At 48.4% G+C, this 26325-nt stretch overlaps 1 protein-coding gene across 2 annotated transcripts in view; it reads right to left on the bottom strand.

Moving 5' to 3' along the window:
* Positions 1-26325, bottom strand: part of LOC106569858 (E3 ubiquitin-protein ligase pellino homolog 1) — a 68828-nt gene that overhangs the window by 13333 nt on the left and 29170 nt on the right. For both annotated transcript variants that reach the window (XM_045687263.1, XM_045687264.1), the window contains exons 3-6: positions 11234-11363; positions 10435-10536; positions 8078-8275; positions 5089-5277 (exon numbers count right to left, since the gene is read on the bottom strand). In XM_045687263.1, coding sequence (XP_045543219.1) covers positions 5089-5277; positions 8078-8275; positions 10435-10536; positions 11234-11363 — 619 coding nt within the window. The remainder of the gene's footprint in view (positions 1-5088; positions 5278-8077; positions 8276-10434; positions 10537-11233; positions 11364-26325) is intronic.

Here is a 26325-nt window from a genome sequence, read left to right as displayed (position 1 = left end):
TACCATAGGCTTCAGCCTCAAATCAACTACAGGCTGGGTATACTGCCATAAGCTACAGGCTCACATCAACTACAGGCTGGGTATACTGCCATAGGCTACAGCCTCACATCAACTACAGGCTGGGTATACTGCCATAGGCAACAGGCTTAAATCAACTACAGGCTGGGTATACTGCCATAGGCTACAGCCTCACATCAACTACAGGCTGGGTATACTGCCATAGGCTACAGGCTCAAATCAACTACAGGCTGGGTATACTGCCATAGGCTACAGGCTCAAATCAACTACAGGCTGGGTATACTGCCATAGGCTACAGGCTCACATCAACTGCAGGCTGGGTATACTGCCATAGGCTACAGCCTCACATCAACTACAGGCTGGGTATACTGCCACAGGCTACAGCCTCAAATCAACTACAGGCTGGGTATACTGCCATAGGCTACAGGCTCACATCAACTACAGGCTGGGTATACTGCCACAGGCTACAGCCACAAATCAACTACAGGCTGGGTATACTGCCATAGGCTACAGGCTCACATCAACTACAGGCTGGGTATACTGCCATAGGCTACAGGCTCACATCAACTACAGGCTGGGTATACTGCCATAGGCTACAGGCTCACATCAACTACAGGCTGGGTATACTGCCATCGGCTACAGGCTCACATCAACTACAGGCTCACATCAACTACAGGCTGGGTATACTGCCATAGGCTACAGGCTCACATCAACAACAGGCTGGGTATACTGCCATAGGCTACAGGCTCACATCAACTACAGGCTGGGTATACTGCCATAGGCTACAGGCTCACATCAACTACAGGCTGGGTATACTGCCATAGGCTACAGGCTCAAATCAACTACAGGCTGGGTATACTGCCATAGGCTACAGGCTCAAATCAACTACAGGCTGGGTATACTGCCATAGGCTACAGGCTCACATCAACTGCAGGCTGGGTATACTGCCATAGGCTACAGCCTCACATCAACTACAGGCTGGGTATACTGCCATAGGCTACAGGCTCACATCAACTACAGGCTGGGTATACTGCCATAGGCTACAGGCTCACATCAACTACAGGCTGGGTATACTGCCATAGGCTACAGCCTCAAATCAACTACAGGCTGGGTATACTGCCATAGGCTACAGGCTCACATCAACTACAGGCTGGGTATACTGCCATAGGCTACAGGCTCACATCAACTACAGGCTGGGTATACTGCCATAGGCTACAGGCTCACATCAACAACAGGCTGGGTATACTGCCATAGGCTACAGGCTCACATCAACTACAGGCTGGGTATACTGCCATAGGCTACAGGCTCACATCAACTACAGGCTGGGTATACTGCCATAGGCTACAGGCTCACATCAACTACAGGCTGGGTATACTGCCATAGGCTACAGCCTCACATCAACTACAGGCTGGGTATACTGCCATAGGCTACAGCCTCACATCAACTACAGGCTGGGTATACTGCCATAGGCTACAGCCTCACATCAACTACAGGCTGGGTATACTGCCATAGGCAACAGGCTTAAATCAACTACAGGCTGGGTATACTGCCATAGGCTACAGCCTCACATCAACTACAGGCTGGGTATACTGCCATAGGCTACAGCCTCACATCAACTACAGGCTGGGTATACTGCCATAGGCTACAGGCTCACATCAACTACAGGCTGGGTATACTGCCATAGGCTACAGGCTCACATCAACTACAGGCTGGGTATACTGCCATAGGCTACAGGCTCACATCAACTACAGGCTGGGTATACTGCCATAGGCTACAGCCTCACATCAACTACAGGCTGGGTATACTGCCATAGGCTACAGGCTGAAATCCCTGACATTCACACTAAACCTAAGACATGTCAAGGAGAAGACAAAGGCCTAAACATGTTCTTGTCCTAAGTTTTGCTTTTTCCTTAAATAAATGTTTTGACCACTAAAAGGGTCTTGCTAAGGCTTACCAGGCTTCTTTAGTTGGAGCTGAAAAGTTCTGATTAAAAATAGGCCAATCTGTGATTGAAGAATATAACTTATAAAATGCCTAATTAGTTTAGTTCAACTTTCTTCCAAATATAAGCTTGTTATCCTTCACTGTTTGTAAACAATGTAAATGTAAAACTTGGTTAAATCTATACGTTTGACATCATGGATGGTCAGTCCTTGTATCCATTACTCTGTCTGTGAACATGAGAGGTTCCATTTCTCCAGCCCATCCCTCGGCTGTTTACCAAATCAGTAACGGGTAACACTTGGTTTTTGTCGCAGATTGCCCCTTTAAATTCAGGATAAATGATGAAGTGTGGTATTGTTCTTCTTCCCCATGACATTACTGTACCCTGCAGCTGTGTGGAGGTTCATTTAATTCATGTGACTGCACTACTTTCTACAGGACGGCTCAGGGAAGGTGAGTGACTGCACTACTTTATACAGGAGGGCTCAGGGAAGGTGGGTGACTATTACATTATACAGGAGGGCTCAGGGAAGGTGGGTGACTACACTACTTTATACAGGAGGGCTCAGGGAAGGTGAGTGACTACACTACTTTATACAGGAGGGCTCAGGGAAGGTGGGTGACTGCATTACATTATACAGGAGGGCACAGGGAAGGTGAGGGTGTACACTACTTTATACAGGAGGGCTCAGGGAAGGTGAGTGACTGCACTACTTTATACAGGAGGTCATTTTCCTGTGGCATTCTGTAGATGCTTGGTTCCCACCGGTGTGCCGAGGCCTTGAGGAACTCTCAGGTGCTGTGAAACTTTCTTTTTTTAATACTCACTTATTAACGTGACCAGTGGACTTTTGACTTGGGAGCACTAGTGGCGGTCAGGTAAAACATTAAACGTTACTTAAGTATATCTGTGTGGTTGTTTTAAGTCCAGTGTTCGCAAGCTAATGTTACATTTGAGAGGTGAGCATCCAAAGCAAAAGTCATTTATTTCTTAATATATGGCTCTGGGCTTAGCTATACCAGAGCCCCTGGTACTGTATGGCTCTGGGCTTAGCTATACCAGAGCCCCTGGTACTGTATGGCTCTGGGCTTAGCTATACCAGAGCCCCTGGTACTGTATGGCTCTGGGCTTAGCTATACCAGAGCCCCTGGTACTGTGTGGCTCTGGGCTTAGCTATACCAGAGCCCCTGGTACTGTATGGCTCTGGGCTTAGCTATACCAGAGCCAAACGGTACTGTATGGCTCTGGGCTTAGGTATACGAGAGCCCCTGGTGTTGTATGGCTCTGGGCTTAGCTATACCAGAGCCCCTGGTACTGTATGGCTCTGGGCTTAGCTATACCAGAGCCCCTGGTACTGTATGGCTCTAGGCTTAGCTATACCAGAGCCCCTGGTACTGTATGGCTCTGGGCTTAGCTATACCAGAGCCCCTGGTACTGTGTGGCTCTGGGCTTAGCTATACCAGAGCCCCTGGTACTGTATGGCTCTGGGCTTAGCTATACCAGAGCCAAACGGTACTGTATGGCTCTGGGCTTAGGTATACGAGAGCCCCTGGTGTTGTATGGCTCTGGGCTTAGCTATACCAGAGCCCCTGGTACTGTATGGCTCTGGGCTTAGCTATACCAGAGCCCCTGGTACTGTATGGCTCTGGGCTTAGCTATACCAGAGCCTCTGGTACTGTATGGCTCTGGGCTTAGCTATACCAGAGCCCCTGGTACTGTATGGCTCTGGGCTTAGTTATACCAGAGGGTCTGGTACTGTATGGCTCTGGGCTTAGCTATACCAGAGGGTCTGGTACTGTATGGCTCTGGGCTTAGCTATACCAGAGGGTCTGGTACTGTATGGCTCTGGGCTTAGCTATACCAGAGCCCCTGGTACTGTATGGCTCTGGGCTTAGCTATACCAGAGCCTCTGGTACTGTATGGCTCTGGGCTTAGCTATACCAGAGGGTCTGGTACTGTATGGCTCTGGGCTTAGCTATACCAGAGGGTCTGGTACTGTATGGCTCTGGGCTTAGCTATACCAGAGGGTCTGGTACTGTATGGCTCTGGGCTTAGCTATACCAGAGCTCCTGGTACTGTATGGCTCTGGGCTTAGCTATACCAGAGCCTCTGCTATAGAAACACACAGAGCATGGCTGTGTCTCCGTGGTTGGACCTTCACAATGCAGAAAACCGCTTGTCTCTAACCCAAACCATTCAAAACTAAAAGACCGGAGCTACATTTTTCTCTTCCTGCCACGTTGTGCCTAAGAACAGCCCTTAGCCGTGGTATATTGGTCATATACCACACTCCCTCAGGCCTTACTGCTTAAATATACTACAGTATTTGTTTCCCATGTGGGCTAAGAGTTGTGTAAAGTTGGTAGAATCTTTTTCAAAATGATTCACAGTTGTAACAGCAGCCAAAAGGTGCTTCCACCAAGTATGAACTCTGGGCTGTGAAGACATACACAATCAATACATCTTCATTTTTGTTTTTATTCATTAGGAAAAATAGGTTGTGTAGATCGGAAGGAAACAAATCTAATTTAATGCCTTTTTAGATTTCCTTGTCAGGCAGATAAATATGAAGACTGTGCAAAGCGTATGTGTAGACTTTCACCAGGCTCTGTACATGATGTAACGGGACGTTTCTATTGGTGAGTATCTAAAACAGCCAATCAGCTGTGAAATAGGAAGTGGGTTCTTTAAATGCTGGACAACACATGGTTAACTCTTCACTATTAAAAGCTCCACATAACGTACTCGTTCATTTGTTGCTGCATGGGAGACATGAGGAGAGGGATGAGAGAAGGAGGAGAGGAATGAGAGAAGGAGAGGAATGAGAGGAAGCGAGGAGAAAGAGGGGAGGTGGGATGATGCTTAATAAAGACCTTCACTGCCATTTGGAATTGCTAACGAGTAGTGAAAAAAATAAAAAATAAAAATAAACTTGTGGAATCATATATCTCTCTCTCGCATTATATCTCTCTATCCCTCTCCCTTTATAGTAGAATGTGTTTTTCACATTACTCCTCTCCTCCCTCCCCCTCCCCCTTTCACCATCTTGCCAGGTGTGTGTGTGTGTGTCTCACCATCTTGCCCTGTGTGTGTGTGTGTGTGTGTGTGTGTGTGTGTCTCACCATCTTGCCCCGCTGCTGAGCGGAGCGGGTCTCTCGGAGGGTGAAGACGTTTCCGCAGACGGAGATCTCTCTCCAGACGCCCGGTTTGGAGTCCTCTGTGAAGCCGTGGCGAGGGTGCATCACCAGCACGCCGTTGGTGGTCAGTCCGTCCATCTGACTGTCACACGTCTTCCATTTAGCTGCCTTCTCCTGATGGAGCGGGGGGTAGAGAGGGAAATAGAAAGTAAGTTGTTCATTTTCCTTATGGTGTCATGATTTACTGTACTGTGTGGTATGTACCTTTCTGAATATTTTAACAAATCAAGAGAGAGAGGGAGGGGAAAATCCCCCCCATTTTCATTTTAGTGACACACACCTCCCCCCGTCCCACACCTCCCCTCGTCCCACACACACACACACACCTCCCCTCCCCTGACCCACACACACACACCTCCCCCGTCCCGTCCCACACCTCCCCTCGTCCCACACACACACACACACCTCCCCTCGTCCCACACACACACACACCTCCCCTGACCCACACACACACACCTCCCCCGTCCCGTCCCACACCTCCCCTCGTCCCACACACACACCGCCCCTCGTCCCACACACACACACACACACACACACACACACACACACACACACACACCTCTCCTCGTCCCCACACACACACACACACACACCTCCCCTCGTCCCGTCCCACACCTCGTCCCGTCCCGTCCCACACCTCCCCTCGTCCCACACACACACCTCCCCTCGTCCCACACACACACCTCCCCTCCCCCGACCCACACCTCCCCTCCCCCGACCCACACACACACCTCCCCCGTCCCGTCCCACACCTCCCACCGACCCACACACACACCTACCCCGTCCCGTCCCACACCTCCCCTCGTCCCGTCCCACACCTCCCCCGTCCCGTCCCACACCTCCCCCCGTCCCGTCCCACACCTCCCCTCGTCCCGTCCCACACCTCCCCCGTCCCGACCCACACCTCCCCTGCCCCCGACCCACACCTCCCTCGTCCCACACCTCCCCTCGTCCCGTCCCACACCTCCCCTCGTCCCGTCCCACACCTCCCCTCGTCCCGTCCCACACCTCCCTCGTCCCGTCCCACCTCCCCTCGTCCCGACCCACACCTCCCCTCGTCCCGTCCCACACCTCCCCTCCCCCGACCCACACCCCTCCCCCGACCCACACCTCCCTCCCCCGACCCACACCTCCCCTCCCCCGACCCACATCTCCCCTCCCCCGACCCCACACACACACACACCTCCCCCGACCCACACCTCCCCTCCCCCGACCCACACACACACACATCTCCCCTCGTCCCACACCTCCCCTCGTCCCACACCTCCCCTCGTCCCACACCTCCCCTCGTCCCGTCCCACACACACACACACCTCCCCTCGTCCCACACCTCCCCTCGTCCCACACCTCCCCTCGTCCCACACCTCCCCTCGTCCCGTCCCACACACACACACACCTCCCCTCGTCCTGTCCCACACACACACACACCTCCCCTCGTCCCGTCCCACACACACACACACACCTCCCTCGTCCCACACACACACACACACCTCCCCTCGTCCCGTCCCCACACACACACACACCTCCCCTCGTCCCGTCCCACACCTCCCCTCGTCCCGTCCCACACCTCCCCTCGTCCCACACCTCCCCTCGTCCCACACCTCCCCTCGTCCCACACCTCCCCTCGTCCCACACCTCCCCTCGTCCCGTCCCACACCTCCCCCGACCCACACACACACACACACACCTCCCCTCGTCCCGTCCCACACCTCCCCCCGACCCACACACACACACACACCTCCCCTCGTCCCGTCCCACACCTCCCCTCCCCTCGTCCCGTCCCACACCTCCCCTCGTCCCACACCTCCCCCGACCCACACACACACACACACCTCCCCTCGTCCCGTCCCACACCTCCCCCGACCCACACACACACACACCTCCCCTCGTCCCGTCCCACACCTCCCCCGACCCACACACACACACACCTCCCCTCGTCCCGTCCCACACCTCCCCTCCCCCGACCCACACACCCTCCCCCCGACCCACATCTCCCCTCCCCCGACCCACACACACACACACACCTCCCCCGACCCACACCTCCCCTCCCCCGACCCACACACACACACACACATCTCCCCTCGTCCCACACCTCCCCTCGTCCCACACCTCCCCTCGTCCCACACCTCCCCTCGTCCCGTCCCACACACACACACACCTCCCCTCGTCCCACACCTCCCCTCGTCCCACACCTCCCCTCGTCCCACACCTCCCTCGTCCCACACCTCCCTCGTCCCGTCCCACACACACACACCTCCCCTCGTCCCGTCCCACACACACACACACCTCCCCTCGTCCCGTCCCACACACACACACACACCTCCCCTCGTCCACACACACACACACACCTCCCCTCGTCCCGTCCCCACACACACACACCTCCCCTCGTCCCGTCCCACACCTCCCCTCGTCCCACACCTCCCCTCGTCCCACACCTCCCCTCGTCCCGTCCCACACCTCCCCTCGTCCCACACCTCCCCTCGTCCCACACCTCCCCTCGTCCCACACCTCCCCTCGTCCCACACCTCCCCCGACCCACACACACACACACACACACCTCCTCGTCCCGTCCCACACCTCCCCCGACCCACACACACACACACCTCCCCTCGTCCCGTCCCACACCTCCCCTCCCCTCGTCCCGTCCCACACCTCCCCTCGTCCCACACCTCCCCCGACCCACACACACACACACCTCCCCTCGTCCCGTCCCACACCTCCCCCGACCCACACACACACACACCTCCCCTCGTCCCGTCCCACACCTCCCCCGACCCACACACACACACACCTCCCCTCGTCCCGTCCCACACCTCCCCTCCCCTCGTCCCGTCTCACACCCACACACCTCCCCGTCCCACACCTCCCCCCGTCCCACACCTCCCCTCCCCCACACCTCCCCTCCCCCACTCACCCCTAGGAAGATGTTCTTGGAGCTGTCGAAGCCGGCAGCGTAGATGCGTGCGGTGTAGGGGGGCGTCCTCTGACACATGACACGGCAGGCGAAGCGAGAGATGGTGCTCTGGACTGACTGGGTGTCTGAGTTACTCTGGCTCCCTGCCACCGTGTCGGTTACCACAAAGTCTATAGGGCTCTCTGTGGAGCGACCAATCTGACAGGAGGAGGGAGGGGAACGGTGGGAGAGAAGAGAAAATATGTTACAAGTAGCTTGACTTTATGTGGGAGACAGAGGGAGAGAAATGGGGAGAGAGAAAGACAGAGGGGTAAATGTGTTTAGAGACATTGACTGCACAGGTAGATTTAAAGCTAATTCCATTCAAAACAGGTAATATGTTATTTATCCACATTAAAAAGGTCTTATCAAGGGGGTTTACTGGTACTTCAGACTGCCTCACAGAAACAGGCTCCTGCCCTATGGGCCATTCTGACTCAGACAATACTATCTTCATACTGGAACTAGTAAACACACAACACATTTCAAAGTACAAACAAGCCAATACATTCACATAAAAATATAACAATATGGATAGGTCCCAAATGGCACCCTAATAGTCCTATGGGCCCTGGTTAAAAGAAGTGCACTACTTAGGGAATAGGGTGCACTACAGAGCCCTATGGCCCCTGGTTAAAAGACGTGAACTATACAGGGCAGGGATATTCAACTCTGACCCTACGAGGTCAGGAGCCTTTCTGTTCTACCTGATCATTAATATCACCCACCTGGTGTCCCAGGTCTAAACCAGTCCCTCATTAGAGGGGAACAATGACAAACTGGGTGCACTACAGAGCCCTTTGGGCCCTGGTCAAAAGAAGTGCACTACATTAGTGTTGGGTGACTTTAAGATTGTATGGTCTATCGATGTGTGACAGCCATCGTTGATGGTGGCGACACCGTGATGTCACAAACTATGGTTTAGCATATTTAAAACTTGACTGCAGCGCCAGAGTCTGACAGCACGGCGAGCACACCGCACGGCGAGCACACCGCACGGCGAGCACACCGCACGGCGAGCACACCGCACGGCGACATACCAAATTCCCTTTTTACCTAACTGCCTAAATGTTCAAAATATATGGTAGTTATTAACATAAAGCAACAGAACAATGTAGAAAGAGTGGAGAGCACCAAAGCAGTGTAAAATCTCAGAGCCTAACAGCCCCCCCCCACCTCTCCAACATGTCATGTTCCTGGGCCTGGTGTCTGGCTTATTGTTTTCCCCTCACCTCTCCAACATGTCATGGTCCTGGGCCTGGTGTCTGGCTTATTGTTTTCCCCTCACCTCTCCAACATGTCATGTTCCTGGGCCTGGTGTCTGGCTTATTGTTTTCCCCTCACCTCTCCAACATGTCATGTTCCTGGGCCTGGTGTCTGGCTTATTGTTTTCCCCCCACCTCTCCAACATGTCATGTTCTTGGGCCTGGTGTCTGGCTTATTGTTTTCCCCCCACCTCTCCAACATGTCATGTTCCTGGGCCTGGTGTCTGGCTTATTGTTTTCCCCTCACCTCTCCAACATGTCATGGTCCTGGGCCTGGTGTCTGGCTTATTGTTTTCCCCTCACCTCTCCAACATGTCATGTTCCTGGGCCTGGTGTCTGGCTTATTGTTTTCCCCTCACCTCTCCAACATGTCATGTTCCTGGGCCTGGTGTCTGGCTTATTGTTTTCCCCTCACCTCTCCAACATGTCATGTTCCTGGGCCTGGTGTCTGGCTTATTGTTTTCCCCTCACCTCTCCAACATGTCATGTTCCTGGGCCTGGTGTCTGGCTTATTGTTTTCCCCCCACCTCTCCAACATGTCATGGTCCTGGGCCTGGTGTCTGGCTTATTGTTTTCCCCCCACCTCTCCAACATGTCATGTTCCTGGGCCTGGTGTCTGGCTTATTGTTTTAAACACAAAGTAGCCCAGAAGACAGAACGTTCCAGATGTGCTTTACCCTGATGATCCAGACTAAATAACACCCTACACCTGATACGACTATAATATTGGTTTTTTAAAAGGTAGGCTAATTTAACAGATATCTGAGTATTTTGTATGGACAAGAGAAGCACTACCAAGTAGAAAATCTGCTGGTGGGCAGATGAAAGCAACCTTCACCTCCACAAAAACACTGTTTACATTGATATCCATACTGAATGAAGCACTTAAAACGGACCTCACGGACACCCGTAACCTTTTCACTTCATTTAAGGGGGACATTTGCCTTAAAATGTTTTTTTTTTTGCAACTGACTTAAAAGTGAAGGAAACTAAGAGAAAATGTCCTTAAGTTGTTTTATACAACTGGGCCCAGAACTCTGAGTTTGTAGTTACCTGGAACATGTCTGTGTTGTTATCATGAGTATACTCCACCACCACCGTCTGACCTCTGGATAACGTGTAGGAGATGCTGTGTTGGTCCTTGTTGCTGATAGCCTGGAGAGGGGAGGGAGGGAGGGAGGGGAGGGACACAGGGGAGGGAGGGAGGGACAGAGGGGAGGGAGGGAGGACGGAGACAGGGAAAGACGGGGGAGGAATGGAGAAAAGAGGAACGTTCAGTATAGAAATGTTGAACAGACAAGGTTCTGTCCTCAGCTCTTTTTGTTATATTTCTATCTGCTAAGTAGCGTTTCCCCCTCCCTCCCACACACACCTCAATCACTATTCCAAATCCTCCCCAATAATGCCAGCCTTGTGGTTTAACAGGCCTGTTTAAAGAGTTAATAAACAGGATGGAAACAGACATGTGTTTCCAAGGACACACTTTGTAGGACATCTGTCTGCTGCCCTTCATTGGACAGTTCACACTTAACTCTCCCGTAAACAGCCAGTGTGTTCCGTGTGTTCATAAAGGCATGGTTCACATACTCACACTGTTAACCAAGGCAGGAGTGTTATGGGGTTGTGTGTGTGTGTGTGTAGGTTTTTAATTGAATTCCAATAGTTTTTTTTACCTTTATTTAACTAGACAAGTCAGTTAAGAAACAAATCTTATATACAACGACGGCCTACCAAAGGGCAAAATGCCTCCTGCAGGGACAGGTGCTGGGATTAAAATGACAAATATAAGACAAAACACAAATCATGACAAGAGAGACTGGTAGGGGTGTGTGTGTGTGTAGGTGTGTGTTACCTTAGCTGCCTGTGCGGTGCAGGCAGCGTGCACTGTGCTGGGTCTGACACCATTAGCCTTGGGCCTCCTAGACAGACTGAAACGGCTTTTCCTCCTGCCTCGATCACCGTTGGGTAGAGAGCCATTGTACCTAAAGACAGAGAGACGGAGAGAGGGATAAACAAAGGGATAGGATGCCATTTGGGAAGCAAGAGGTGTTCCTAGAGCAGGCAGGGAGAGTTGCTGTGAGTTCACAGACATGCCTGTCATTGTGTGTGTGAGTGTCTGGGCTTGTATTACTGTCCTTGTGGGTACTGGAAAACCCCCAAAGTATTTCCCATGTCCACATGAGGACAAAGGCTAGGTATAAAGTTAGGGTTAGGTTTATGCTGTGTGTCTCTGTGTGTTCCAGCTCTGCTGATAGCTCACTCATCACTGATAGACCAACACTACTGTTATAATCATCTACCTGACAGCCTGGAGACCAGGACCAACACTACTGTTATAATCATCTACCTGACAGCCTGGAGACCAGGACCAACACTACTGTTATAATCATCTACCTGACAGCCTGGAGACCAGGACCAACACTACTGTTATAATCATCTACCTGACAGTCTGGAGACCAGGACCAACACTACTGTTATAATCATCTACCTGACAGTCTGGAGACCAGGACCAACACTACTGTTATAATCATCTACCTGACAGCCTGGAGACGAACACTACTGTTATAATCATCTACCTGACAGTCTGGAGACCAGGACCAACACTACTGTTATAATCATCTACCTGACAGTCTGGAGACCAGGATCAACACTACTGTTATAATCATCTACCTGACAGCCTGGAGACCAGGACCAACACTACTGTTATAATCATCTACCTGACAGTCTGGAGACCAACACTACTGTTATAATCATCTACCTGACAGCCTGGAGACCAGGATCAACACTACTGTTATAATCATCTACCTGACAGCCTGGTGACCAGGACCAACACTACTGTTATAATCATCTACCTGACAGCCTGGAGACCAGGACCAACACTACTGTTATAATCATCTACCTGACAGCCTGGAGACCAACACTACTGTTATAATCATCTACCTGACAGCCTGGAGACCAGGACCAACACTACTGTTATAATCATCTACCTGACAGCCTGGAGACCAGGACCAACACTAATGTTATAATCATCTACCTGACAGCCTGGAGACCAACACTACTGTTATAATCATCTACCTGACAGCCTGGAGACGAACACTACTGTTATAATCATCTACCTGACAGCCTGGAGACCAGGACCAACACTACTGTTATAATCATCTACCTGACAGCCTGGAGACCAGGACCAACACTACTGTTATAATCATCTACCTGACAGCCTGGAGACCAGGACCAACACTACTGTTATAATCATCTACCTGACAGCCTGGAGACCAACACTACTGTTATAATCATCTACCTGACAGCCTGGAGACCAGGACCAACACTACTGTTATAATCATCTACCTGACAGCCTGGAGACCAGGACCAACACTAATGTTATAATCATCTACCTGACAGCCTGGAGACCAGGACCAACACTACTGTTATAATCATCTACCTGACAGCCTGGAGACCAACACTACTGTTATAATCATCTACCTGACAGCCTGGAGACCAGGACCAACACTACTGTTATAATCATCTACCTGACAGCCTGGAGACCAACACTACTGTTATAATCATCTACCTGACAGCCTGGAGACGAACACTACTGTTATAATCATCTACCTGACAGCCTGGAGACCAGGACCAACACTACTGTTATAATCATCTACCTGACAGCCTGGAGACCAGGACCAACACTACTGTTATAATCATCTACCTGACAGCCTGGAGACCAGGACCAACACTACTGTTATAATCATCTACCTGACAGTCTGGAGACGAACACTACTGTTATAATCATCTACCAGACAGCCTGGAAACCAGGACCAACACTACTGTTACAATCATCTACCTGATAGCCTGGAGACCAGGACCAACACTACTGTTACAATCATCTACCTGACAGCCTGGAGACCAGGACCAACACTACTGTTATAATCATCTACCTGACAGCCTGGAGACCAACACTACTGTTATAATCATCTACCTGACAGCCTGGAGACCAACACTACTGTTATAATCATCTACCTGACAGCCTGGAGACCAACACTACTGTTATAATCATCTACCTGACAGTCTGGAGAACAGGACCAACACTACTGTTATAATCATCTACCTGACAGCCTGGAGACCAGGACCAACACTACTGTTATAATCATCTACCTGACAGCCTGGAGACCAGGACCAACACTACTGTTATAATCATCTACCTGACAGTCTGGAGACCAGGACCAACACTACTGTTATAATCATCTACCTGACAGTCTGGAGACCAGGACCAACACTACTGTTATAATCATCTACCTGACAGCCTGGAGAACCGGACCAACACTACTGTTATAATCATCTACCTGACAGTCTGGAGAGACCAACACTACTGTTATAATCATCTAACTGACAGTCTGGAGACCAGGACCAACACTACTGTTATAATCATCTACCTGACAGCCTGGACCAGGACCAACACTACTGTTATAATCATCTACCTGACAGCCTGGAGACCAACACTACTGTTATAATCATCTACCTGACAGTCTGCAGACCAGGACCAACACTACTGTTATAATCATCTACCTGACAGCCTGGAGACCAACACTACTGTTATAATCATCTACCTGACAGTCTGGAGACCAGGACCAACACTACTGTTATAATCATCTACCTGACAGCCTGGAGACCAGGACCAACACTACTGTTATAATCATCTACCTGACAGTCTGGAGACCAGGACCAACACTACTGTTATAATCATCTACCTGACAGTCTGGAGACCAACACTACTGTTATAATCATCTACCTGACAGTCTGGAGACCAGGACCAACACTACTGTTATAATCATCTACCTGACAGCCTGGAGGACCAACACTACTGTTATAATCATCTACCTGACAGCCTGGAGACCAGGACCAACACTACTGTTATAATCATCTACCTGACAGCCTGGAGACCAGGACCAACACTACTGTTATAATCATCTACCTGACAGCCTGGAGACCAGGACCAACACTACTGTTATAATCATCTACCTGACAGCCTGGAGACCAGGACCAACACTACTGTTATAATCATCTACCTGACAGCCTGGGAGACCAACACTACTGTTATAATCATCTACCTGACAGCCTGGAGACCAGGACCAACACTACTGTTATAATCATCTACCTGACAGCCTGGAGACCAGGACCAACACTACTGTTACAATCATCTACCTGACAGCCTGGAGACCAGGACAAACACTACTGTTATAATCATCTACCTGACAGCCTGGAGACAGGGACCAACACTACTGTTATAATCATCTACCTGACAGTCTGGAGACCAGGACCAACACTACTGTTATAATCATCTACCTGACAGCCTGGAGACCAGGACCAACACTACTGTTATAATCATCTACCTGACAGTCTGGAGACCAACACTACTGTTATAATCATCTACCTGACAGTCTGGAGACCAGGACCAACACTACTGTTATAATCATCTACCTGACAGCCTGGAAACGCAACACTACTGTTATAATCATCTACCTGACAGCCTGGAGACCAACACTACTATTATAATCATCTACCTGACAGCCTGGAGACCAACACTACTGTTATAATCATCTACCTGACAGCTTGGAGACCAGGACCAACACTACTGTTATAATCATCTACCTGACAGCCTGGAGACCAACACTACTGTTATAATCATCTACCTGACAGCCTGGAGACCAGGACCAACACTACTGTTATAATCATCTACCTGACAGCCTGGAGACCAACACTACTGTTATAATCATCTACCTGACAGCCTGGAGACCAGGACCAACACTACTGTTATAATCATCTACCTGACAGCCTGGAGACCAGGACCAACACTACTGTTATAATCATCTATCTGACACCCTGGAGACCAGGACCAACACTACTGTTATAATCATCTACCTGACAGCCTGGAGACCAGGACCAACACTACTGTTATAATCATCTACCTGACAGCCTGGAGACCAGGACCAACACTACTGTTATAATCATCTACCTGACAGCCTGGAGACCAGGACCAACACTACTGTTATAATCATCTACCTGACAGCCTGGAGACCAGCACTACTGTTATAATCATCTACCTGACAGCCTGGAGACCAACACTACTGTTATAATCATCTACCTGACAGCCTGGAGACCAGGACCAACACTACTGTTATAATCATCTACCTGACAGTCTGGAGACCAACACTAATGTTATAATCATCTACCTGACAGCCTGGAGACCAGGACCAACACTACTGTTATAATCATCTACCTGACAGTCTGGAGACCAACACTACTGTTATAATCATCTACCTGACAGTCTGGAGACCAGGACCAACACTACTGTTATAATAATCTACCTGACAGCCTGGAAACGAACACTACTGTTATAATCATCTACCTGACAGCCTGGAGACCAGGACCAACACTACTGTTATAATCATCTACCTGACAGCCTGGAGACCAGGACCAACACTACTGTTATAATCATCTACCTGACAGCCTGGAGACCAGGACCAACACTACTGTTATAATCATCTACCTGACAGCCTGGAGACCAGGACCAACACTACTGTTATAATCATCTACCTGACAGCCTGGAGACCAACACTACTGTTATAATCATCTACCTGACAGCCTGGAGACCAGGACCAACACTACTGTTATAATCATCTACCTGACAGCCTGGAGACCAGGACCAACACTACTGTTATAATCATCTACCTGACAGCCTGGAGACCAACACTACTGTTATAATCATCTACCTGACAGTCTGGAGACGAACACTACTGTTATAATCATCTACCAGACAGCCTGGAAACCAGGACCAACACTACTGTTATAATCATCTATCTGCCAGCCTGGAGACCAGGACCAACACTGCTGTTATAATCATCTACCTGACAGCCTTGAGACCAGGACCAACACTACTGTTATAATCATCTACCTGACAGTCTGGAGACCAGGACCAACACTACTGTTAGAATCATCTACCTGACAGTCTGGAGAACCGGACCAACACTACTGTTATAATCATCTACCTGACAGTCTGGAGACCAACACTACTGTTATAATCATCTACCTGACAGCCTGGAGACCAGGACCAACACTACTGTTATAATCATCTACCTGACAGCCTGGAGACCAGGACCAACACTACTGTTATAATCATCTACCTGACAGCCTGGAGACCAACACTACTGTTATAATCATCTACCTGACAGCCTGGAGACCAGGACCAACACTACTGTTATAATCATCTACCTGACAGCCTGGAGACCAGGACCAACACTAATGTTATAATCATCTACCTGACAGCCTGGACGACCAACACTACTGTTATAATCATCTACCTGACAGCCTGGAGACGAACACTACTGTTATAATCATCTACCTGACAGCCTGGAGACCAGGACCAACACTACTGTTATAATCATCTACCTGACAGCCTGGAGACCAGGACCAACACTACTGTTATAATCATCTACCTGACAGCCTGGAGACCAGGACCAACACTACTGTTATAATCATCTACCTGACAGTCTGGAGACCAGAAACACTACTGTTATAATCATCTACCAGACAGCCTGGAAACCAGGACCAACACTACTGTTACAATCATCTACCTGATAGCCTGGAGACCAGGACCAACACTACTGTTACAATCATCTACCTGACAGCCTGGAGACCAGGACCAACACTACTGTTATAATCATCTACCTGACAGCCTGGAGACCAACACTACTGTTATAATCATCTACCTGACAGCCTGGAGACCAACACTACTGTTATAATCATCTACCTGACAGCCTGGAGACCAACACTACTGTTATAATCATCTACCTGACAGTCTGGAGAACAGGACCAACACTACTGTTATAATCATCTACCTGACAGCCTGGAGACCAGGACCAACACTACTGTTATAATCATCTACCTGACAGCCTGGAGACCAGGACCAACACTACTGTTATAATCATCTACCTGACAGTCTGGAGACCAGGACCAACACTACTGTTATAATCATCTACCTGACAGTCTGGAGACCAGGACCAACACTACTGTTAGAATCATCTACCTGACAGTCTGGAGAACCGGACCAACACTACTGTTATAATCATCTACCTGACAGTCTGGAGACCAACACTACTGTTATAATCATCTAACTGACAGTCTGGAGACCAGGACCAACACTACTGTTATAATCATCTACCTGACAGCCTGGAGACCAACACTACTGTTATAATCATCTACCTGACAGCCTGGAGACCAACACTACTGTTATAATCATCTACCTGACAGCCTGGAGACCAGGACCAACACTACTGTTATAATCATCTACCTGACAGCCTGGAGACCAACACTACTGTTATAATCATCTACCTGACAGTCTGGAGACCAGGACCAACACTACTGTTATAATCATCTACCTGACAGCCTGGAGACCAGGACCAACACTACTGTTATAATCATCTACCTGACAGCCTGGAGACCAGGACCAACACTACTGTTATAATCATCTACCTGACAGTCTGGAGACCAACACTACTGTTATAATCATCTACCTGACAGTCTGGAGACCAGGACCAACACTACTGTTATAATCATCTACCTGACAGCCTGGAGACCAACACTACTGTTATAATCATCTACCTGACAGTCTGGAGACCAGGACCAACACTACTGTTATAATCATCTACCTGACAGCCTGGAGACCAGGACCAACACTACTGTTATAATCATCTACCTGACAGCCTGGAGACCAGGACCAACACTACTGTTATAATCATCTACCTGACAGCCTGGAGACCAGGACCAACACTACTGTTATAATCATCTACCTGACAGCCTGGAGACCAACACTACTGTTATAATCATCTACCTGACAGCCTGGAGACCAGGACCAACACTACTGTTATAATCATCTACCTGACAGCCTGGAGACCAGGACCAACACTACTGTTACAATCATCTACCTGACAGCCTGGAGACCAGGACAAACACTACTGTTATAATCATCTACCTGACAGCCTGGAGACAGGGACCAACACTACTGTTATAATCATCTACCTGACAGTCTGGAGACCAGGACCAACACTACTGTTATAATCATCTACCTGACAGCCTGGAGACCAGGACCAACACTACTGTTATAATCATCTACCTGACAGTCTGGAGACCAACACTACTGTTATAATCATCTACCTGACAGTCTGGAGACCAGGACCAACACTACTGTTATAATCATCTACCTGACAGCCTGGAAACGAACACTACTGTTATAATCATCTACCTGACAGCCTGGAGACCAACACTACTATTATAATCATCTACCTGACAGCCTGGAGACCAACACTACTGTTATAATTATCTACCTGACAGCTTGGAGACCAGGACCAACACTACTGTTATAATCATCTACCTGACAGTCTGGAGACCAACACTACTGTTATAATCATCTACCTGACAGTCTGGAGACCAGGACCAACACTACTGTTATAATCATCTACCTGACAGCCTGGAGACCAACACTACTGTTATAATCATCTACCTGACAGCCTGGAGACCAGGACCAACACTACTGTTATAATCATCTACCTGACAGCCTGGAGACCAGGACCAACACTACTGTTATAATCATCTACCTGACACCCTGGAGACCAGGACCAACACTACTGTTATAATCATCTACCTGACAGCCTGGAGACCAGGACCAACACTACTGTTATAATCATCTACCTGACAGCCTGGAGACCAGGACCAACACTACTGTTATAATCATCTACCTGACAGCCTGGAGACCAGGACCAACACTACTGTTATAATCATCTACCTGACAGCCTGGAGACCAGCACTACTGTTATAATCATCTACCTGACAGCCTGGAGACCAACACTACTGTTATAATCATCTACCTGACAGCCTGGAGACCAGGACCAACACTACTGTTATAATCATCTACCTGACAGCCTGGAGACCAACACTAATGTTATAATCATCTACCTGACAGCCTGGAGACCAGGACCAACACTACTGTTATAATCATCTACCTGACAGTCTGGAGACCAACACTACTGTTATAATCATCTACCTGACAGTCTGGAGACCAGGACCAACACTACTGTTATAATAATCTACCTGACAGCCTGGAAACGAACACTACTGTTATAATCATCTACCTGACAGCCTGGAGACCAGGACCAACACTACTGTTATAATCATCTACCTGACAGCCTGGAGACCAGGACCAACACTACTGTTATAATCATCTACCTGACAGCCTGGAGACCAGGACCAACACTACTGTTATAATCATCTACCTGACAGCCTGGAGACCAGGACCAACACTACTGTTATAATCATCTACCTGACAGCCTGGCAGACCAACACTACTGTTATAATCATCTACCTGACAGCCTGGAGACCAGGACCAACACTACTGTTATAATCATCTACCTGACAGCCTGGAGACCAGGACCAACACTACTGTTATAATCATCTACCTGACAGCCTGGAGGACCAACACTACTGTTATAATCATCTACCTGACAGTCTGGAGACGACCAACACTACTGTTATAATCATCTACCAGACAGCCTGGAGACCAGGACCAACACTACTGTTATAATCATCTATCTGCCAGCCTGGAGACCAGGACCAACACTGCTGTTATAATCATCTACCTGACAGCCTTGAGACCAGGACCAACACTACTGTTATAATCATCTACCTGACAGTCTGGAGACCAGGACCAACACTACTGTTAGAATCATCTACCTGACAGTCTGGAGAACCGGACCAACACTACTGTTATAATCATCTACCTGACAGCCTGGAGACCAACACTACTGTTATAATCATCTACCTGACAGCCTGGAGACCAACACTACTGTTATAATCATCTACCTGACAGTCTGCAGACCAGGACCAACACTACTGTTATAATCATCTACCTGACAGCCTGGAGACCAGGACCAACACTACTGTTATAATCATCTACCTGACAGTCTGGAGACCAGGACCAACACTACTGTTATAATCATCTACATGACAGTCTGGAGACCAGGACCAACACTACTGTTATAATCATCTACCTAACAGTCTGGAGACCAACACTACTGTTATAATCATCTACCTGACAGTCTGCAGACCAGGACCAACACTACTGTTATAATCATCTACCTGACAGCCTGGAGACCAGGACCAACACTACTGTTAGAATCATCTACATGACAGTCTGGAGACCAGGACCAACACTACTGTTATAATCATCTACCTAACAGTCTGGAGACCAGGACCAACACTACTGTTAGAATCATCTACATGACAGTCTGGAGACCAGGACCAACACTACTGTTATAATCATCTACCTAACAGTCTGGAGACCAACACTACTGTTATAATCATCTACCTGACAGTCTGGAGACCAGGACCAACACTACTGTTAGAATCATCTATCTGCCAGCCTGGAGACCAGGACCAACACTGCTGTTATAATCATCTACCTGACAGCCTTGAGACCAGGACCAACACTACTGTTATAATCATCTACCTGACAGCCTGGAGACCAGGACCAACACTACTGTTATAATCATCTACCTGACAGTCTGGAGAACCGGACCAACACTACTGTTATAATCATCTACCTGACAGCCTGGAGACCAACACTACTGTTATAATCATCTACCTGACAGCCTGGAGAGGACCAACACTACTGTTATAATCATCTACCTGACAGTCTGGAGACCAGGACCAACACTACTGTTATAATCATCTACCTGACAGCCTGGAGACCAGGACCAACACTACTGTTATAATCATCTACCTGACAGCCTGGAGACCAGGACCAACACTACTGTTATAATCATCTACCTGACAGCCTGGAGACCAGGACCAACACTACTGTTATAATCATCTACCTGACAGTCTGGAGACCAACACTACTGTTATAATCATCTACCTGACAGTCTGGAGACCAGGACCAACACTACTGTTATAATCATCTACCTGACAGCCTGGAGACCAGGACCAACACTACTGTTATAATCATCTACATGACAGCCTGGAGACCAGGACCAACACTACTGTTATAATCATCTACCTGACAGCCTGGAGACCAGGACCAACACTACTGTTAGAATCATCTACATGACAGTCTGGAGACCAGGACCAACACTACTGTTATAATCATCTACCTAACAGTCTGGAGACCAACACTACTGTTATAATCATCTACCTGACAGTCTGGAGACCAGGACCAACACTACTGTTAGAATCATCTACATGACAGTCTGGAGAAAAGGACCAACACTACTGTTATAATCATCTACCTAACAGTCTGGAGACCAACACTACTGTTATAATCATCTACCTGACAGTCTGGAGACCAGGACCAACACTACTGTTATAATCATCTACCTGACAGCCTGGAGACCAACACTAATGTTATAATCATCTACCTGACAGCCTGGTGACCAGGACCAACACTACTGTTATAATCATCTACCTGACAGCCTGGAGACCAGGACCAACACTACTGTTATAATCATCTACCTGACAGCCTGGAGACCAGGACCAACACTACTGTTATAATCATCTACCTGACAGCCTGGAGACCAGGACTACTGTTATAATCATCTACCTGACAGCCTGGAGACCAGGACCAACACTACTGTTATAATCATCTACCTGACAGTCTGGAGACCAGGACCAACACTACTGTTATAATCATCTACCTGACAGCCTGGAAAGACCAACACTACTGTTATAATCATCTACCTGACAGTCTGGAGACGAACACTACTGTTATAATCATCTACCAGACAGCCTGGAAACCAGGACCAACACTACTGTTACAATCATCTACCTGACAGCCTGGAGACCAGGACCAACACTACTGTTACAATCATCTACCTGACAGCCTGGAGACCAGGACCAACACTACTGTTATAATCATCTACCTGACAGCCTGGAGACCAGGACCAACACTACTGTTATAATCATCTACCTGACAGCCTGGAGACCAGGACCAACACTACTGTTATAATCATCTACCTGACAGCCTGGAGAGGACCAACACTACTGTTATAATCATCTACCTGACAGCCTGGAGACCAGGACCAACACTACTGTTATAATCATCTACCTGACAGCCTGGAGACCAGGACCAACACTACTGTTATAATCATCTACCTGACAGCCTGGAGACCAGGACCAACACTACTGTTATAATCATCTACCTGACAGCCTGGAGACCAGGACCAACACTACTGTTATAATCATCTACCTGACAGCCTGGAGAGACCAACACTACTGTTATAATCATCTACCTGACAGCCTGGAGACCAACACTACTGTTATAATCATCTACCTGACAGCCTGGAGACCAACACTACTGTTATAATCATCTACCTGACAGCCTGGAGACCAACACTACTGTTATAATCATCTACCTGACAGCCTGGAGACCAGGACCAACACTACTGTTATAATCATCTACCTGACAGCCTGGAGACCAGGACCAACACTACTGTTATAATCATCTACCTGACAGCCTGGAGACCAGGACCAACACTACTGTTATAATCATCATACCTGACAGCCTGGAGACCAACACTAATGTTATAATCATCTACCTGAGAGCCTGGAGACCAGGACCAACACTACTGTTATAATCATCTACCTGACAGCCTGGAGACCAACACTACTGTTATAATCATCTACCTGACAGCCTGGAGACCAACACTACTGTTATAATCATCTACCTGACAGTCTGGAGACCAGGACCAACACTACTGTTATAATCATCTACCTGACAGCCTGGAAACGAACACTACTGTTATAATCATCTACCTGACAGCCTGGAGACCAACACCACTGTTATAATCATCTACCTGACAGCCTGGAGACCAGGACCAACACTACTGTTATAATCATCTACCTGACAGCCTGGAGACCAGGACCAACACTACTGTTATAATCATCTACCTGACAGCCTGGAGACCAGGACCAACACTACTGTTATAATCATCTACCTGACAGTCTGGAGACCAGGACCAACACTACTGTTATAATCATCTCCTGACAGCCTGGAGACCAGGACCAACACTACTGTTATAATCATCTACCTGACAGCCTGGAGACGAACACTACTGTTATAATCATCTACCTGACAGTCTGGAGACCAGGACCAACACTACTGTTATAATCATCTACCTGACAGCCTGGAGACCAGGACCAACACTACTGTTATAATCATCTACCTGACAGCCTGGAGACCAGGACCAACACTACTGTTATAATCATCTACCTGACAGCCTGGAGACCAACACTACTGTTATAATCATCTACCTGACAGCCTGGAAACCAGGACCAACACTACTGTTACAATCATCTACCTGACAGCCTGGAGACCAGGACCAACACTACTGTTACAATCATCTACCTGACAGCCTGGAGACCAGGACAAACACTACTGTTATAATCATCTACCTGACAGCCTGGAGACAGGGACAAACACTACTGTTATAATCATCTACCTGACAGTCTGGAGACCAGGACCAACACTACTGTTATAATCATCTACCTGACAGCCTGGAGACCAGGACCAACACTACTGTTATAATCATCTACCTGACAGTCTGGAGAGACCAACACTACTGTTATAATCATCTACCTGACAGCCTGGAGACCAGGACCAACACTACTGTTATAATCATCTACCTGACAGCCTGGAAACGAACACTACTGTTATAATCATCTACCTGACAGCCTGGAGACCAACACTACTATTATAATCATCTACCTGACAGCCTGGAGACCAACACTACTGTTATAATTATCTACCTGACAGCTTGGAGACCAGGACCAACACTACTGTTATAATCATCTACCTGACAGCCTGGAGACCAACACTACTGTTATAATCATCTACCTGACAGCCTGGAGACCAGGACCAACACTACTGTTATAATCATCTACCTGACAGCCTGGACAGGACCAACACTACTGTTATAATCATCTACCTGACAGCCTGGAGACCAGGACCAACACTACTGTTATAATCATCTACCTGACACCCTGGAGACCAGGACCAACACTACTGTTATAATCATCTACCTGACAGCCTGGAGACCAGGACCAACACTACTGTTATAATCATCTACCTGACAGCCTGGAGACCAGGACCAACACTACTGTTATAATCATCTACCTGACAGCCTGGAGACCAGGACCAACACTACTGTTATAATCATCTACCTGACAGCCTGGAGACCAGACACTACTGTTATAATCATCTACCTGACAGCCTGGAGACCAACACTACTGTTATAATCATCTACCTGACAGCCTGGAGACCAGGACCAACACTACTGTTATAATCATCTACCTGACAGCCTGGAAACCAGGACCAACACTACTGTTATAATCATATACCTGACAGTCTGGAGACCAACACTAATGTTATAATCATCTACCTGACAGCCTGGAGACCAGGACCAACACTACTGTTATAATCATCTACCTGACAGTCTGGAGACCAACACTACTGTTATAATCATCTACCTGACAGTCTGGAGACCAGGACCAACACTACTGTTATAATCATCTACCTGACAGCCTGGAAACGAACACTACTGTTATAATCATCTACCTGACAGCCTGGAGACCAGGACCAACACTACTGTTATAATCATCTACCTGACAGCCTGGAGACCAGGACCAACACTACTGTTATAATCATCTACCTGACAGCCTGGAGACCAGGACCAACACTACTGTTATAATCATCTACCTGACAGCCTGGAGACCAGGACCAACACTACTGTTATAATCATCTACCTGACAGCCTGGAGACCAACACTACTGTTATAATCATCTACCTGACAGCCTGGAGACCAGGACCAACACTACTGTTATAATCATCTACCTGACAGCCTGGAGACCAACACTACTGTTATAATCATCTACCTGACAGTCTGGAGACGAACACTACTGTTATAATCATCTACCAGACAGCCTGGAAACCAGGACCAACACTACTGTTATAATCATCTATCTGACAGCCTGGAGACCAGGACCAACACTGCTGTTATAATCATCTACCTGACAGCCTTGAGACCAGGACCAACACTACTGTTAGAATCATCTACCTGACAGTCTGGAGAACCGGACCAACACTACTGTTATAATCATCTACCTGACAGTCTGGAGACCAACACTACTGTTATAATCATCTACCTGACAGCCTGGAGACCAACACTACTGTTATAATCATCTACCTGACAGTCTGCAGACCAGGACCAACACTACTGTTATAATCATCTACCTGACAGCCTGGAGACCAGGACCAACACTACTGTTATAATCATCTACCTGACAGTCTGGAGACCAGGACCAACACTACTGTTAGAATCATCTACATGACAGTCTGGAGACCAGGACCAACACTACTGTTATAATCATCTACCTAACAGTCTGGAGACCAACACTACTGTTATAATCATCTACCTGACAGTCTGGAGACCAGGACCAACACTACTGTTATAATCATCTACCTGACAGCCTGGAGACCAACACTACTGTTATAATCATCTACCTGACAGCCTGGTGACCAGGACCAACACTACTGTTATAATCATCTACCTGACAGCCTGGAGACCAGGACCAACACTACTGTTATAATCATCTACCTGACAGCCTGGAGACCAGGACCAACACTACTGTTATAATCATCTACCTGACAGCCTGGAGACCAACACTACTGTTATAATCATCTACCTGACAGCCTGGAGACCAGGACCAACACTACTGTTATAATCATCTACCTGACAGCCTGGAGACCAGGACCAACACTACTGTTATAATCATCTACCTGACAGCCTGGACCAGGACCAACACTACTGTTATAATCATCTACCTGACAGCCTGGAGACCAACACTACT

This window comes from Salmo salar, chromosome ssa01 (assembly GCF_905237065.1).
Source record: "Salmo salar chromosome ssa01, Ssal_v3.1, whole genome shotgun sequence".
In the NCBI taxonomy this organism is placed as follows: Eukaryota; Metazoa; Chordata; class Actinopteri; order Salmoniformes; family Salmonidae; genus Salmo; species Salmo salar.
Note: the sequence above shows the minus strand (reverse complement) of the source record. Positions and strands in the feature narration are given on the sequence as shown.